This window comes from Sciurus vulgaris (genome assembly GCF_902686455.1).
Source record: "Sciurus vulgaris genome assembly, chromosome: 1".
Taxonomy (NCBI): Eukaryota; Metazoa; Chordata; class Mammalia; order Rodentia; family Sciuridae; genus Sciurus; species Sciurus vulgaris.
This window is the reverse complement of record NC_136461.1, coordinates 115,450,858-115,468,536: the sequence shown is the minus strand read 5'-3', so window position 1 is coordinate 115,468,536 and position 17,679 is coordinate 115,450,858. Positions and strand designations below refer to the sequence as shown.

Here is a 17,679-nt window from a genome sequence, read left to right as displayed (position 1 = left end):
TGAGAAGGAGCTGACACTGCTGATCCTCTAGACGCTGGGATTGTGACATAAAGGAGAGAAAAGTTTCGTGTGGGAGCTTTGTGGAATGATAAGTGCCCGGATGTGGAGTCCTGCCAGGTATTCTTCCTGCTTTAGGTTAACGTGATCCAGCAAAGGCCAGGCAGGGTGGGAGAAGGGCTGTGGCAGGGAGGGCACGAAGGGCAGATGAGCAAGAGTCAGCTGTCTTGGGAGGTAAAAAGCAGGTGTCAGTGCCCTTTGAGAAGATGGCGTTCCATCTAGATGTTATTGGGCCCAGTTGTCTCTGCCCTGACCTTTCTTTGAAGTGAGAAGGAAGGCAGATGATCACCAAAGCTCTCCTACCTGCTTCTGGGTTTTTTGGTTTGTTTTGTTGTTGGGGTTTCTTCTTTGTTTTTTGGTACTAGGGATTGAACTCAGGAGCACTTTCCCACTGAGCTATATCCCCAGTCCTTTTTATTTATTTATTTATTATTGTGTGGTACTAGAGATTGAACCTTGGGCCTTGTGCATACTACGGAAGTGCTCTACCACCAAGACACATCCCCAGCCCTCTTTTTATTTTTGAGACAGGGTCTCACTAAGTTGCTGAGGTTGGCCTTGAACTTGTGATCCTCCTGCCTCAGCCTCCCAAGTAGATGGGATTTCAGGAGTGCCCACCATGCCTTCCTACCTGCTTCTGTGTGATATGTTTGATATTGGGTTGTTTAATTAGAAACCAACTAAATGTCAAACATATTCTTATAGCAGCAGGCAATTCAGCATCACTCTCTTTTCTATCTCAACGTCTAGGGCTCTGGGACTCCTGTCTCTTTTACTGAACCTCTCTCCTCTCCAGGACTACTCCCCACTCCCAAAGACCAGTAGATGCAACCCAGGTGGATTTCAATCTTAACCTGAAGGACTGGTGTTGGAGTGGAAGAGAGCTGGAATTTGGAGATCAAATATCTCTATATCTTGCCTCCTTTCACTAGTGGAGATACATCTTTCTTATCTTCTCTTGTCCTTGTATTTTTCTCCTTTCATCCCCTCCCCATCATCCTCTGCTTTCTCTTCCTGGGACGCTTGTTCCCTAACTCTTTGCCCTGGCTTATCTCCACAGTAGAAGTCTTTGGATTCTCTGCTTTCTTTCAGGTCAGCTGATGGTCTATCTCCCTGTCTACCAGTAATTGTCTACTACTACTATTACTCTAAGACTGGAAGCTTCCATGAGTGAACTCTAGCTCTGCTCTGCCCTCTGTCCAGATTGGTGTCTCAGTTCCCACATTGCAGCGGCTTAGCATTAATACTATCTTTGACATTATGACTAATTCAATCCATTTATTCTTCTCTGATAGCTCTGGTCACCTTGAACAGTGCCCACCTCTCCCCTGGCATATTCTTGGTGTATGGTGCCAGTATATGGGGATCAATTGCCACCTGTCAATAACAAGGCTCCAAATGGAAAAATGAACCTGACCTGGAAGTAAACCAGGGAGCTGGTAATGATGATTATGATGGTGTGGTAGGTAGTGGGTTGCGGGGTGTTGAAGAGGAAAAGTGAAGAGTAAAGAGCAACAGAGACCTTGGTATGTATGGGCAAAAAGTTCTATTTAAGATCACTATGGGAAAACAGATGCATTACCTTGTCTGGTTTACTCTGATCCTACCTATTTCTCTCCCCATCCCACTTGAAGCTCTGGGATGGCCTTCCAGATCTCAATCCTACTCTCTTACTCTATTCCTGTGCCTCTAAGGGAGAGGAACAATGTCTCCCTGCCAATTAGAGACTCCCAAAATAGCACAGCAATTTGATCTGGAGATCTGGGGGAATTGTCAAGGATCATGAGTGACCTCCCCTCTTCACAGTTGCCCAAGTTCCCTGAATACCAGGAATCAAAAGATGAAATTGAACCAGCAGAGTTGGATCAGAACCCAACATAGTCTAGGGGAGAGCATGGAGGGAACTGAAGGACAATTAGGCCCCTCAGGATGAAAACTGCCATTCTAGAATTGCCAAAGTATTCTTCTGTATTTCCATGTTCTCCCTTCCCCTGAACCTGCAATTTTAAATCACCTAGAATGAGTGGAAAGTTTCAGGATCATGGAGAGCCTTTCCCCTCCCCCACTTTCCATTGTCTAAAATCAGTCTCAGCTGTTCCCCTTGCCTTTTTTTTTTTTTTTTTTTTTTTTTTTTTGCTGGTGATGTCAGTCCATCAATGTGTCTCACCCTGTGTTCCCCCAGGAGAATACTGAGGGGGTGGAGGGAGTTGGAAAGACCATATTGGGAATAAGAGGTGGAGCCCTAAGCACAGATAAAGGCTCAAGTCTGGGGAACTCCTAGTCGCTCAGACAGCAGCCCCTCCTTTCTTGTCCTAGTCTCTTATTCTCCATTGTTCACAGGTGATCCCACCAACAGCTACTGCTCATGATGGAGGCCATCAAGAAAAAAATGCAGATGCTGAAGTTGGACAAGGAGAATGCTCTGGATCGGGCAGAGCAAGCTGAAGCTGAGCAGAAGCAGGCAGAAGAAAGAAGTAAACAGGTAGGCACTGGCATTGGTCTATCTCACCTGCTGGTGAACAGGATGGTGAGATGGAAGGGGGTTTTCATGTAAAAGGCAATGACCACTGATACCAGCTCCTTCTTTGTGTGGGAGGGACTCCCCAGCCTCAATGGACAGTAGAGGACATGTAGGGTCCTCGACTGTCTATGTAACTTTGGGAAAGACAGTGGCCTCTTCCATGTCACAGTGCATCTGTGGGATTTAAGTAGTATGGACCATGTTTTAGGAGAACCTCTGACTTCTAGAGGAAAAGGTAAGAGTTTAACATGAACCATTTCTTTTCTCTTAAACAGCATCATAGGCATCTTTCTATACTCTTGGATATTTACCATCCAAGGGTCTTGGATGAAAACCCAGAATGGTTTGTTGATCTCAGGTCCAGAGATTATAGGGTCCCAGATCAAGCCACAGCTTAACTCCTGGAGCAGTGGGATGAAAGTAGTTGGAGAGAAAATGTGTCTCTCTGGGGAGGGTAACATGAAGGCTGGACTCAGGGGTCTATCAGAGTCCAAGTCTGCATGGTTGTGTATGTATGTCTTTGTGTGTGATTCTCTGGACTCCTATAGCTGGAGGATGAACTAGCAGCTATGCAGAAGAAGCTGAAAGGGACAGAGGATGAACTGGATAAGTATTCTGAAGCTTTAAAGGATGCCCAGGAGAAGCTGGAGCTAGCAGAGAAGAAGGCAGCTGATGTGAGTATTAGAGAGATGGAGGATGTGTTTAATCTACACATATACATCTTCACATTAATATATTCCAAACACATTCTGATACACACATACTTGTGGGATCATGGAACAGACATACATTTTTCCATATAACCACATGTTGGTATATCCTTAAAATGGCATATATTTTCTTTCTCAAAGACATGTTGGAGCTGGGGATGTAGCATAGAATACTTGCCCAGCACACATGAGACCCTGGGTTGAAAGAAAAAAAGAAAAAAGAAAAACAGGTCTAGTGCAGTGGTGCATGCCTGTAACCCCAGCGACTTTGGAGGCTAAAGCAGGAAGACTGCAAGTTCAAGACCAGTCTAGGCAACGTAACAAGACCGTGTCTTGAAATAAAACACAAAAAGGGCTGAGGATATGGCTCAGTGGTTAAGTGCCCAGGGTTCAATCCCTGGTACAAGGAAAGAAAGAAAAGAAAAGAAAGAAGGAAGGGAGGAAGGAAGGAGAGGAGACAGACATTCATGTAGAAGTCTCATTTTTATCTTACCTACCCCCAGTCAGGGAATTTAATTATCTTTTCCAGGACTTGGACAAAGAGTGAACTTCCAGTCCAGACTCCTGTCATATATCCCACCTCCTACCTCATGCCATTCTTAGCTTTGTACAAGGGTACAGTACATGTGTGTATTAATAGAGAAACTCTCATCTCTCAACTGTCCAACAAAGCCAGCTTGTATTTCACAATGGGAAATGGAGGTCACATTGACCCTGGCCCTACATGGCTATTTATCTTGGCTAGGGTGGGCACCTGCCCTTATGACACAGAGATGCCATAGGAAGTACTGCTCACAGGGCAACAGAGAGGACCCTAGAATAGACTATAATAGAAACTAAGTAGGAATCTTAGAAGGTAGAATTATCACCACCAGACCTTACTCTATGACCTTGAGTAAATCATTGTTTCTGTAGGGCTGATTTTTCCCATTTGAAAAGGAAATTACCTTTTTCCACTCCATATTATCCTGTAATCACCTATGTAATTTTCAACTTTGAAGTTTGCTGCAAAGATAAGATATCAGATAGGAAGTTTTTTGGAAGAAAAGTACCATAGAAATATTTTTTGGAAGAGGGTACTGGGAATTGAACCCAAAGTCTTCCACTGGACTACACATCCAGCCCATAAGGAATCTTTTCCCTGCCACCTGCAGTACTGGGGATTGAACCAGTGGTACAGGGGCACTCTACCACTGAGCTACATTCCCAGCCCTTCTTATATATTTTGGTCTCACTAAGTTGCTGTGACTGGGATTACAGGTGTGTGCACCATGTCCAGCTCTGTGCAAACTACGAATTCTCCCTTCTTGGAAAACTACCAACAAATAAGCAAGCAAACAAAACTCCACAGGCTATCCCCAGGGTGAGTGATAGATAGCTTATTGGAGTTGCCTAGCCTAGGTTCCAGGTATTGATGGAGGGATCTCTCTGGTTCTAATATATGGGCAGGAGGATAGAGGTTTTCACAAACTAGCACAATGTCAGATTAGCATAGTTTTGTGACATGCTTGGAAACAACTCCCTGGGGACGTCCTTAGGCTAAATAATTTGTAGGCTCCAGGTGTGTTCCAGAAGCAAGAAAAAGGAGTCTAATATCAGATCTTGGAAGAAGGAAAGTGACAGAGGCTCTAGATAGTAAATCAATATCACTGGGAAGATAAAGGAATTTCCTGGGGATGAATTCTGTCTGATAAATTTTTATTTATTTTATTTATTTATTTTGGTACTTGAGATTGAACCCAGGGGTGATTTACCACTGAGTTACATTCCCAGTCCTTTTAAAATGATTTTTTTTTTGGTGCTGGGGATCGAACCCAGGGCTCTATACTTGTAAGGCAAGCACTTTACCAACTGAGCTATATCCCCAGCCCCCAAAAATTTCTTTTTGAGATAGGGTCTTCCTAAGTGGCCAAGGCTGGCCTTGAACTTGAGATCCTCCTGCCTTAGCTTTCTGAGTAGCTGGGATTACAGGTGCATTTGTGTACCCAGTTTGTCTTAAAAAAATGTTTTATACAGCTGGGTGTGGTGTTGTACCCTGTAATCCCTGGATCTCAAGTTCAAAGCTACCCTCAAAAACTTAGCGAGGTCCTAAGCGACTTAGTGTCTCAAAATAAAAAAGGGCTAGGGATTGTGGCTCAGTGGTTGAGCACCCCTGGGTTCAATCCCTGTACCCCCCAAAAAAATTGCCAAAAAAAGGAAAGCAAGGTATTGTTTATAGGAATTGGGAAAAGTGCTGAATAAGGAGCAGCAAAGTTTAAAAAAGAGAGCAAGGGTCAGCATCATCTGTAGTATAATATATGCATCTTTGTGGGAAGAGTGCTTTGTCCAATGCAAAGGAAGTTAACAGTTTAGCTTCTATCCTTTTGATTAATAAACAAGTAAACAGAACATATTACCTTGTTGTACGTATAAAGGGAAGGGAGGGATGAGGGAGTTAATAGCTGCTTGCTTACATAGGCAGAACTGGTTATCTGAGAAGCCCCTCTGAAAGTATAGGATATGTTAGTATTGCTTAAACAAAGAAAAGGCAAGGATGCAGCAAAGGTCAATACAAACTTTGTTTTTTTCTTCCCCAAGACCAGCTAATATAATTATTTTTAAAAATGTGGCAACATATATGTACATAAAATTTGATATTTTAACCATCTTTTACAGTGGCACTACATATACGTTTACATTGTTGTGCAACCATGTCTAAAGTCCTTTTACTCTGAGATGAAATCAGAAGCTGTTTAGGAGAACCAGGAGTAAGAGGAGTACAATGTTAGGACATAAGAGTCATAACACCCTTTTTTTAGGAATAGGCATTGGGAGAGATGGGGGGAGAAGGAACAGAGATGGACATATAAACCTGTTGACATATTGTATTGTTTGTTGCCAGGAAAACAATAGCACTGGGCCTCTTGCTGCCTAACCATCATGCTTCTATCAGGAGTCAGCCATCTGTTTCCCTGGATCAAGAGGAGATTATCTGTTCAAATCCACCAGCCTCAGGAATGCAGTGGTGCTCTCAACACCCTTTTGGTCTATCTAGGATGAGGGACTCAGCTTCTTCACTGGGGCCTGGGGAGATGCAATAGTGCCCCCTGCCGATCAGTGCTCAGATGACAAAAATATCACTTCTTTCACAGCCCCTTCTTTAAAGTAAGCTGGAAAAATTATTAGGCCATCAAGGGCAGAGTTTACTGAGAATCAGAATGCTGCTCTTCCTTTGCAATTACTGTGGAGGAAATAAAAGTACACAGGTTACCCTACCAAGTTTTTTTTCTTCTGAATAGTGTCATTACTTAGAATTTCCAAAGAGAGGGAGGAAAACAGATTCTCTGGAGAGAGCATCCTTAAAACCAGACCCAGATATTACAGCAACAATTGTCTTGCCAACCCTTTTAAGGGATAGGATTCTTGATTCTGAGTCATGTTCTGTATCTTAATTCTCTAGGGGAAAAGAGATGCACGACAGGAGAAATTTATTATTATTACTGAGAAGGTGGAAGGAATACAAAGAAATAGAGGGAAAAACAAAATTCTCAAGTCTTGCTGGTCTGGGGATGTAACTCAGTGATAAAGCATTTATCTAATGTGTGCAAGACCCTGGTTTTGATCCCCAGTACCAGCAAGGGGAGAAAAATACCTCAAGTCTTTCTCTTTTTTCTTCCTTTTTTCTTTTGGTATTGGAGATTTAACCTAGAGATACTTTACCACTGAAGTCTATCCCCAGCCCTTTTTAACTTCTTTATTTTGAGAGCAATTTCTACAAGTCGCCCAGGCTGACCTTAAGCTTGTGATTCTCCTGCCTTAGCCTCCCGAGTTGCTGGATTTACAGTGGTTTGCCATCGTACCGGGCTCAAGTTTGTTTATATTGTATTTCCAGAAATCCTGCATAGCAATGCCTGTAGGGACAGTTTCTAGTTCCTTGGGGTACCTAATGCAGTAGTAGCAGTGAAATTGGTGAAAATCATAACAGAACAGAGGTTCAATTCCACAGTAGTTTTCCAGGCACTTCTATCTCACTATTGTACAAAGGATCTAGTAACAGGAATCTGCAATAAGAATTCCTTCCTGATAGAATGGGGGCATATCTACAGAGGGGATTGTAAGTGATGATTAAATTATCAAGTCCTGACTCATTCCAAATTTGAAGGGGCTGGTAAGTCAATTAATGGTATATATATTTTGCTAGGGAGGGGAGATGAGTAAAGGGGGTGCTTTACCATTAGGCTATGTCCCCAACCCTTTTTATTTTTTATTTTAAGACAGGATCTCATTAAGTTTCCCAGGTGGGCCTGGAGCTTGGGATCCTCCTGCCTCAGTGTCCTGAGTTGCTGGGATTTTACAGGCCTGAAACGTCAAGCTTAGCTTAATGGTGCATGCTGAGTCTCAAAACGGGGGGGGGGGGGGGGGGGGGGGGGGGGGGGGGGGGGGGGGGGGGGGGGGGGGGGGGGGGGGGGGGGGTGGGGGGGGGGGGGGGGGGGGGGGGGGGGTGGATGGGTTTGTATTGTAATATAGAACAATTAGTTAACAATTGCTAAATACAATAAGACTTGATCAACTTGTCTGTCTCTTCCACCCCAATAGTTTCCTTCATTGATTTCCAGGAAATGGAGAGAACCTACCTGGGCAAAGTTTGAAAGGAAGCTGTAGTGGAACTCTTTGAAAGATGAGACCCAGAAAGTCTTTTAGGCTTTTCTTAGACACCTGTCATGGGATGGGTGGAAGCAGACTGTAGGATGTTTCTACTGTGGAGAGGATTCAGGGTGCCCTTATGAGTAAGTGGTGGCGAACAGACATTGGGGAAGAGCGAGGTCAACTTCCGGAGTATGAGGGCAACAAGATACTTAAATGGGCCAACCATTGTGGGCAGCCTGCTTAACCAGAGAGGCCAGACCACGAGCGACCCATTACCATGGTAGCCCTCCCTCTTCCCAACCCCGCCCCTCTTTACTAATCCAGGGAAAGGCCAGCGGGGAATGGTCGCCTAGGGCGACTGTGAGGCCCCGCCCCTCGCTCCTGTCCCGCTCTCCTTCCAGTGGACTGCCTTCCCGCCTGCCTGGCAGTGGGAGGGCGCCACAGCGGTGGCGTCACATCCGGGCGGGTGGGAGTTCCGGTATTTCAGGCGTAGCAGCGGAAGTAGGGGTGAGAAGCGGCTGCAACGCCGAGCGGAGGAGGCAGAAGGCGGATATCGAGGAGCGGCTGGGTGGGCACCATGGCCGGAATCACCACCGTCGAGGCGGTGAAGCGCAAGATACAGGTTCTGCAGCAGCAAGCTGATGATGCTGAGGAGAGGGCTGAGCGCCTCCAACGGGAATTGAGGGAGAAAGGCGGGCCCGGGAACAGGTACAGAGAGACGAGGCGCATGAGGGAGGTACAAGCACTGGAGCGGGCGGACGCCGAATAGGGTGCCTTTTACTTTGGTGCGCAGTCCCTTGGGAACCAGAAGGCCCAGATGAAGTTGCAGCTCCAGTAGGACAGCAAGCGGGCAAGCGGGGATAGAGCGCTCCTGGGAGAAGGCTTGACCTTTGAAGGAACTGAGCCTCGCCGGGTCTGGGGTGGTTTTTCCCCTTGCAGCTCATTCATTCTGTCCCTCGCAGTCGGGCGCGGTCGGGGGAGGGGCTCAGCGGCCTCTCCTTCCCCCACTTCCCTGTGAAGGATGGGGCGGGGGGACTTTACTCTCGTTTGAGGTTTCCGGCCCAAGGGGTAAGAGTGAGTGGGTGCTCCTCTGGTCTGGGAGGGGCAGGGCCTAACCTCCTGTGAAAGGGTGAGGGCTGTAGGGTGGGAACCGCCGGAAAACCCTCGGCTTGGCTTGCTGGCAGCTTTTCCGCCTCCCCCTCCTACTCAGGAAGTGAGGCAGCAGTCGGCTGAGAGGAAGCACGGTGCCCTCCCTCGCTGGAGGAGCTTGAGGCCACAGCACCGCCTCCCATCCTCTGGCCTGGGGCCCTTTCCTCTTACCCGGAGCTCCTGTAACTATTGCACCTACACTAATTCGATTTGAAGCGGGAGGGAAAGAGATGGTATTTCTCTGCCTACATCAGTGTGCAAATGCAGGATCCAGCCAACTTCCCTGCCCTACGCATAATGACCTCATAGGCAGGAACTTTTGCTAGGCTAGATTCAGACCTTCATTGCTGAAGTCTGATCAGTGCAATCTGAACTAGTTAAGAACATTTCTTCCTAGCAGAACTGATAAGAGTGTATGGCAGAGAATCAGATGCCCGTGCAAATCTCAAGGTGGTTCTGAATAGCTGGGCAATGTGGTGGATGCGAACAGAATAATTGCTACTTTCCTAATTGTTCACTACAGTGTCTTTTTTTTTTTTTTTTTTATATTTGTTCAACTGAAAGTTGGAACATAAAGTGCTGATGGAATGAATGGTGATTCTTGAGATTTCTTGAAACCACTTTCCTTTTAGAAGTGGTTGATTAGTTTTAGTGAGCCATAAGATTTTTCAGGATCTAGGGTGCTGTCTAGGGGGTGGAGCCGATCTCTTGAGGCTTTGATTTCAGAGGATGAGACTAAAGTAACTGTTGCTAAAATGCGAAGACCAGATGAAAGAACTCGGTTTCTTGATGTTCTTTTGTTCTTCCTCTTGATAGGCTTTTTTTTTTTTCCCCATGGCCCAGTGGGAGTGACTGAAAATGTGTGTGTGTGTGTAGAGGTGAAATTTGGAAAAGGGTGGGAAAGGGAAGTTATAGCTCTCTTCCAGGTTGATACTTAAAAGATTGTTAGACTGTTTTTATAATAGTATGAGATGCTGCAGCTTGTCTTCATCAGTTACCTTTTTTCTAGATGGATTTTTCTTTTGTTCAGTACCCCAGTACCTTCTAATTTTCAGTTTAAGTGAGATGGACTGGCTGGGTGACACCTCGAACTAGTAACCCTTTCTCGTCTCCTTTATTCTGGAGACCAGATAGCTTTAAAGGGGAAAACAGTATGGCACAAGGAACTGGTCATGCAATGAGCTGCAGTATCTTAGGCTCACCATTTAAATATGGGCACCCTAAGAGTAGTTTTGGGTAGATAATGATGTGTGTGTCCCAAGATTTGGTAATTTCCTTGCAGGAAAGCTTGGCTCCTTTTTCCCCTTCTTTGGTGATTCTGGGGTGATGAGCAGTTTCATAAGTTTCTTAAGCTACTTACTCCTTCGCTCAGCCTACCAAATTTGCATAGTGAGCTGAGGTCTAGTGAGGAAGTTTTCAAAATGGGGAAGTGAGGTGGTAGTTAAATATTGAAACCAGTATCTTCTCTTCCTTAACTTGAGGGAGCATAATCTTTTGACTCTCTGCTCTGGTGAACTTTAAAACCTTACTGAGGTAAAGGCTGGTGGAAGGGAAGGAGATGCTTGAACTACCTGTTATTCTATTTCTTTTTTCTTCCCATGCTGGAGTTGAACCCAAGGCCTCCTGTATGCTAGGCAAGCTCTTTACCACTGAGCTTCATCCCCCAGCCCTGTTATTCTTCTTAGGGCATTCTGGAATGTAGGTTTTGCTGGCTCCTCCCTCTTCTAGAGCTGGAAGCTCAGCACTCCCTGATGGTATCTCAGGCTTTTGGTGGGACTGTCAATTATTTTTTTGGTTACTTTGTATGAACACGCAGCTGCCCTTGTGAAGCTGGATGAGATCAAAACTGAGACACTGGAGTTGTTCTGAGCAGTTGTTTGTGCGCTCAAGATAGAGATTGACCTTTTTCAATGTAGCACCTTCTCAAATCCACTTTTAGTTTTGAGTTTCCCTTTGTCCCTCTGGCTAAACTTAAACAGGTGACAATATAAATGCAGGCCTTTTTCTTTTTCTTTTTCTTTTTTTTTTTTTTTTGCGGTGCTGGGGATCGAACCCAGTGCCTTGTGCTTTTGTGAGGCGAGCACTCTATCAACTGAGCTATCTCCCAGCCCCAGGCCTTTTTCTTATGTGTTTTGTGGTGGTGGTGGGAAAAAATATATGTAACATATTTGTAACACCGTAACCTTTTCCTCTTCACCTTCCTCCCCACCTTAGGGGTCTTTTGGATTGGCCTTGAACTCTGAACTCATTAGCTCAAGTGATCCTGCCTCAGCCTCCCAAATGGCTAAGACCAGGGGAATGAACACAACACAACACTGAGCTATAGTCCTAGCCCTCACCTTATCTTTTTAAAGTACCTCTCTCCTAGCTTCCCCTTGTTGCTTTTTTTTCCCCCCCTCGCTTCTTTTGTTCTAGCCTGAAAGTTTAGGAATATTGTCGAGAAGAATGAGTGGGCTTTGAACATCTGTTTTGATTCTTACTTTAATCCCAAATTCCTAGTCTCTGGAGAAGGTTAGAATGTTTGTCTCTTGTGATTCTCTCCCTATTTGTGGGGTCTGGTGGGTATCACCTTCCTTTGGTTTAGATTTGCTTTCCTGCTGCTTACCATTCTCTGCCCTGTACCAGAGCACACTCATAGGAAAGAGGCAAATAACCCTTTGCTCTGAGTGCCTCCACTTAGGCTCCACCTTTGTTTACTTTGGGGCCAGCAAATAACTCTATTCCCTTCCTCCCAACTTGCCTCCCTCTTGATAAATTTAAATTCCCCAAGGACATGGTATCTAGCTCCCTGGTAGATCCTTTTGTGAACACAGTGAGCTCCAGTAGTCCCATACAGGCACAGGGCTGAAGCCTAACTTTTCTAGTACTCTCTTTTCCTTTGAATTCCATCTGTGGCTTTTATCTAAAAAGAGAAACTCCAGTGTGGCAGAGTGCCAGATTTAGGCAAATCCCCTTCTGTCCTTGGCCCTGTTCTGCCTCTAAGCACCAGGGCCCTGTCAATTTCTTGCCTTTAGGGGTGTGGTTTACTTTGGGACTTTCTCTGGAGTGGAGGATGGTAGCATTTAAACTAAGCTCATGGAATAGCTGAAGCTGCTGTCAGCCATCTTCTAATGTGACCAAATTGCTGTTGTGTTCCACTTCCACCACCACCCCTGAGATCTTTGCCTCCTGGGCTGTGAAGAATCTTATTTTTACTTGAGGTGAAGAATCTTATTTTTACTTGAGGTGAAGAACCTCAGACTATATCCTCTAAGTTGGGCCAGAGGTGGGCAGACTGAAAGGCCAAAACCCTGTCTGGGTGAGCATGCTAAAACCTAGGCAGACTAGAAACAACAGTGTAATGTTCCCAGGGCCAGTCTGTTCTGCAAAAGGTAGTCCTTTTCGTTTAATTTCTTCCCACTTTGTTGTTGACCCTAAAGGGGTAGGCTTTGTGCATAGGCTCTGGCTTGAAGGGAAAGAAAGTCAGGTTGTCTTTCTTATTTCTTTACAAGGAGTATCATATCTTGATTCTGCTGATTCTCTGTGGGAAAAGGGGGAGAAAAAATGATGTCCTGGACCTCCCAAACTTTGGGGTCTCTGAAGATTTTGCACGGACTCCCCAACTTGGGTTCTGCTTTTGATAGTCCTGTTCCTGTGCGCATGCTCTTGTGAGGGCACCAGGAGGTGTTTTCTCCTCCCTTTTCATCCTTATGAAGAATTCTATTGTAAATGCTGATTTGTGGGAGAAACTGCTTGAGCCAGCTTGTTGTCATGGGAACTGCAATCCCACCCCCATAGCTCCTTCTATTCCAATTTGGGTAACTACTGGTAACTACTGAGCTGGTGGGAACTTGCATTTTATGAACTTCCTCCAAATCTAGTTCCATATTTTGTGTTTTCATTTTAGGTGTCTGAAAGGGGGTAGATCATTGTACTGCACTGCAGCATCTCATAGTTCCTGCCTGATAGCATGACTTGCTCTTGACTGGTTGCCTTGTTGGGTCTGTGAGGAGAAATCTTTTTTGTCCTAGGGGACATGTTTTCCTGGAAGAGACAGAGCCAGAGAATACTTGTCTTTGTGGTGTCTTGAATAGTATAGTTAGAGACATAAATGGTTTCTTAGTAGTTTCAGCTTATGTAGACTTGTTGATTTTCTGTAGTCTGGCTAGATTGTTGCCTCAACTCCCTGCCCCCCTTTCGTTGCCCCTTGAACCTCCTATGTTTGTATGTGGAAATTTTTGTTCCAGTCCTGGTTGTTAGTAAGAGTCTTTTGGGCTATATCCTTCCCCATAGGACTGGTGGCCCAGATTTCTAAGCTGCTGCCACCCTGCCTGCTAAGAGGAAATCAGGGTAATAGAATTCAGGCAGTCTGGGCCATAGAGGAGAGATCATGTTTACCCGGCACTTGGATAAGCATCTGAACTGGGTGGTATGCAGGGCAGATTAAATTCTTGCATGGTTAAAGCGATTGCAGGAAGACTTTTTTCTGCTATTAGAATTGTCCACCCGCAGGCAGCCTTCCTCTTTTCTTGTTTCTCATTCGGTAACACAACCTTACTTTTACTTGGACTCAAACTTGGAAGTCTGTTACAGGGTTGTTATAAAGCTGTATTGGAAAATGAAGGTAAGGGGACGACAAGAGAAATAGAAAGGATTCAGAAATTTGGAGGAAGAAATGCTGGAAATGTTTTCTTGTGTTTTTTTTTTTTTGTTGTTGTTGTTTTGTTTTTGGTAATGTCACCAAAGCAGATACTTTTAGCCAGAAACTGCTCTTCCTTGTGAACTCGAGGGGTTGAGGGGACATGTTGAAGGCATGGGGGTAGGTATCCCAGTATTCCATTCTTTTGCTTTCCAGCCTGGAAGGCTAGTTTGGAAGACATTCTCTTGGCTTGTTTATCTCCTGGTATATTAGGGTAAGGTAATCAAAAGGCTAACAACTGGAGTTAAGCAGTAAATTAATGGATAATCCAAAGTTCTCTCTTTAAGAGCCTTGCTTATTTTCTGTTTTTGAGGTATGAGACATTTACAAGACAGTTGCTGAGTGAAACACACTTCCCAGTCAGAACTCAGGCAGAAAGAACCCTTCTCTGGCTACCTTTTCTGACCCTAATGTGTTAGGAATTTGAACTAAATCTAGAGGGGATGTGGTACTATTGTCACCAATCTGGACAAGGAACTGAGGGGTTTTTTAGTTCGTTTGTTTGTTTCAATAGTACTAGGTATTGAACCAAGGGCCTGGTGCATGCTAGGCAAGTGCTTTACCACTGAACTGTATCTCCAGACCTTTTTTTAAATGTATTTTTTAGTCGTTGATGACTTTTATTTTCTTTATTTATGTGTGGTGCCGAGAATTGAACCCAATGCCTCACACATGCTAGGCAGTGCTCCACCACTGAGCCACAACCCCAGCCTTACCCCTAGACCTTTTTTAAATTTTATTTTGAGACAGGTTCTTGTTAAGTCACTGAAGGTCTTAATAAATTGCCCAACTGGCCTTGAACTTATGATCCTCCTGCGTTAGCCTCCTCAGTTGCTGGGATTATAGGCGTGCACCACTATGCCTGGCATGGAACTGAGGTTTTTAAGCACTCTTACTGTGGAACATTTGGGAGTTCACTGGTAGGAAAGGGAGGGATAGATATATACATATATTCTTCCTGTCTGCTTGATCTTTTAGCATCTGAACTAAGACAGGTTCTACCCTGCTAGAATCTCACCTCTTCATGGTAGTCAACCCCAATCTTACTGTCAATTCTTTTCATTGTGCCTCTGCTTCCCTTTTCCATTCTTTCATTCAAATGCAGGCTGAGGCTGAGGTCGCCTCCTTGAACCGTAGGATCCAACTAGTTGAAGAGGAGCTGGACCGTGCTCAGGAGCGTCTAGCTACTGCCCTGCAAAAGCTGGAGGAAGCAGAAAAAGCTGCTGATGAGAGTGAGAGGTATGTAGGGGGAACCTGAGAGAATGTGGATTTCAAAAGAATTTTATCGGCTGGGGATGTAGCTCAGTGATAGAGCAGTTGCCTTGCATGTACAAGTCCCTGGCACAAAAAAACCAGCGGCGGGGAGGGGGTAAAGATAAGTACATAATGACTCTTTGAACAAAACTTCCTTAGAGATTTGTTTATTTTTGGTTTTTCGTGATGCTGGGGATTGAACCCAGGGCCTCCCACATGTTCTACCATTGCCTTTGCAGGGGCAGGGGATATACTGGGGATTGAGCCACAGGGGTGCTTAACCACTGTGCCACATTCCCACCCCTTTTAATTTTTTATTTTTAGGTGGGTCTTGCTAAGTTGCTTAGGGCCTCACTAAATTGCTGAGGATTGCCTGGAATTTAATCCTCCTGTCTCAGACTCCCAAGTTGCTGGGATTACTGGTGTGTGCCACCACTCCAAGCCAGACCTGTTTTTAAAAATAGTAACATATTACAGAATCTTCTTTTCTTCCATTCTGCATATTCTGTTCCCTTGAAGATGGAGTAAGGGTTACCTAGACCCTGTGACTCATTTGTAATTTTTTTTCTATATATTGACCTAATACTCTTTAAAAGAGGGTCGTCCATGTAGCTTCCATTTTGTGGATCATACACTTCCATGTTTGAGATTAGTTCCCCTAAAATAAGCTCTCAAAATCAAGTCTTAAGACCAGCAGCATGAACAACATCTAGGAACTTGGTAGAAATTAAAATTTTCAGTTCCTACCTGATATACTGAATTAAAAACTCTGGAGGTAGAGCCCAGCAATCTACTAAAGCGTCTCAACCCCGACTGTACTATTAGAATCAAGGGGGTGCATAGGAGGGGATGCTTGGATTCCACCCCAGTTCAATTAGTATTAATTGCAAGAGGAGCCCAGACACTGCTATTTTTAAAATTCCTTAGTAATTTAATGTGTGACTGAGGTTGAGAAACAAGTCACAGTAGAGGGTGCACATAAACTTGCATGGTATTGAACTAAGGCTTTTCAGAATTAAAAGTGCCCTGCTAGGATATATTAACACTGGGCATTTGTGCAAATGAATGAGACAGCTATGTGTACACTATGGTAGACTCATGTCCAAATGGTGGAAAGTGAAGAAAGAATAGTGTAGTATGTGATTCCTTTGGGGAAGTAGGGATGTAGGGATGGAGTTTTTTTTTTTGCATATATCTATATAAAACAGGAGGGATTAAAGAAGATCTTACCTCTAAGGAGCAAGACTAGAAATGAGAAGGGAGTTAGTTTTAACTTTATGCCCTTAGACGATATACTTAGGTATTTTCTTAGCAAGTGTCTATCGTTTTTGTAAGAAAAGGGAAGAGAGAGAAAGAAAGAATGAAGGAAGGAAGGAAGCTCAGGTGTGCAAGTGATGCTACAGGATTTCCATTTGAGTGACTGAGAGGAGTAGAATTTAAAAGGTGCAATTTTGAGTCCATTCTGTGAGTCCCTTGGAGTGGAGTTGATGGCACTCAAGAGTGTCAGTGCTGCATTCATGCTGTTTCTGGCAGAGGTATGAAGGTTATTGAAAACCGGGCCCTAAAAGATGAAGAAAAGATGGAACTCCAGGAAATCCAACTCAAAGAAGCTAAGCACATTGCAGAAGAAGCAGATAGGAAGTATGAAGAGGTAAGTCAACTTCTGTCTCTGTCCTTGCTTCAATGACATCAGGCTTCTGCAAAAAGTCAGGAGGGAACTAGTTCCTTCTTTGCTTCCCTGAGCTGTACCTGAATCTCTTCATATAGGTGGCTCGTAAGTTAGTGATTATTGAAGGAGACTTGGAACGCACAGAGGAACGAGCTGAGCTGGCAGAGTCGTGAGTATCCGCTCCCCAAATTTTGCTGTACTGTTCCTTTCCTTTTGGCTTGGACACTAATATGTATAAACGAGCATTCTTTCAACCTTGTTAAACAGGGCCTACAGGGTAGAAGTCATCTCTAAGTGCTTTTAGGTTCTAAGAATGGCTTTGGGCTTCCTCACTATCTTGACCAGTAACAGGTAACAAATGAGGCTTGCTAATTTCTTCTTGGGAAGATTTACAAATTGAGGGAATATAAAGACTAATAGATGGTAAACAATTAACTGGAAGATCCTATAGGTCCTTTGACCTGGGAGATCTTTCTCCTTGGAGCACTGAAATGCCTATACTAACTTAAGAGCTGGTCTCTATTTTGACCACTTTGCCAATTTACTGGGGAACTTTGGGGCAGAGGCAGATATTATCTTCTCCCCTATTGGTACCTTCCTGGCCTTGTATAACAAAGTCAGTGCTGATACATATATATTTGTGCTTCCCTTGCATTCCTTTCTCCCAGACATAACATATCATGACCATGGTGGTGTTTCTTTCATGTTTTTTGAATTTTTTTTTTTTTTTTTTTCATTTTGCTGCTTTTTTTGTGTGTGTGGTTTCTTTTGTTGTTGTGGTTTCTTTTTTGTTTGTTTGTTTTGTTTTGTTTTTGTTTTTGCTGTGTTCCTTTTTCACCTTTCTCCCTCCCCACAACCTGGCTTGTGCCATCCCCGTGACTATCACTAACAGCCGTTGCCGAGAGATGGATGAGCAGATCAGACTGATGGACCAGAACCTGAAGTGTCTGAATGCTGCTGAAGAAAAGGTACTAACCATTAAACCCACAGAGAGGTTACTCATATAGTGTGGTTT

At 44.4% G+C, this 17,679-nt stretch overlaps 1 protein-coding gene across 12 annotated transcripts in view; it reads left to right on the top strand.

Moving 5' to 3' along the window:
* Positions 1–2,274: 2,274 nt before the first annotated feature.
* TPM3 (tropomyosin 3) overlaps positions 2,275–17,679 on the top strand; it is a 28,009-nt gene continuing 12,604 nt past the window's right edge. For 4 of the 12 annotated variants that reach the window (XR_013765982.1, XR_013765984.1, XM_079152612.1 and 1 more), the window contains exons 1-5: positions 2,300–2,539; positions 3,127–3,252; positions 14,847–14,980; positions 16,529–16,646; positions 16,763–16,833. Coding sequence is in view for 9 of the 12 variants with exons in the window: in XM_079152612.1 (XP_079008738.1) it covers positions 2,423–2,539; positions 3,127–3,252; positions 14,847–14,980; positions 16,529–16,646; positions 16,763–16,833 (566 nt within the window). In the remaining 3 variants the exon portion in view is untranslated. Of the gene's footprint in view, positions 2,540–3,126; positions 3,253–14,846; positions 14,981–16,528; positions 16,647–16,762; positions 16,834–17,556; positions 17,633–17,679 lie in introns of all 12 variants that reach the window. The other 8 variants (XM_079152615.1, XM_079152614.1, XM_079152619.1 and 5 more) reach the window with 7 other exon arrangements.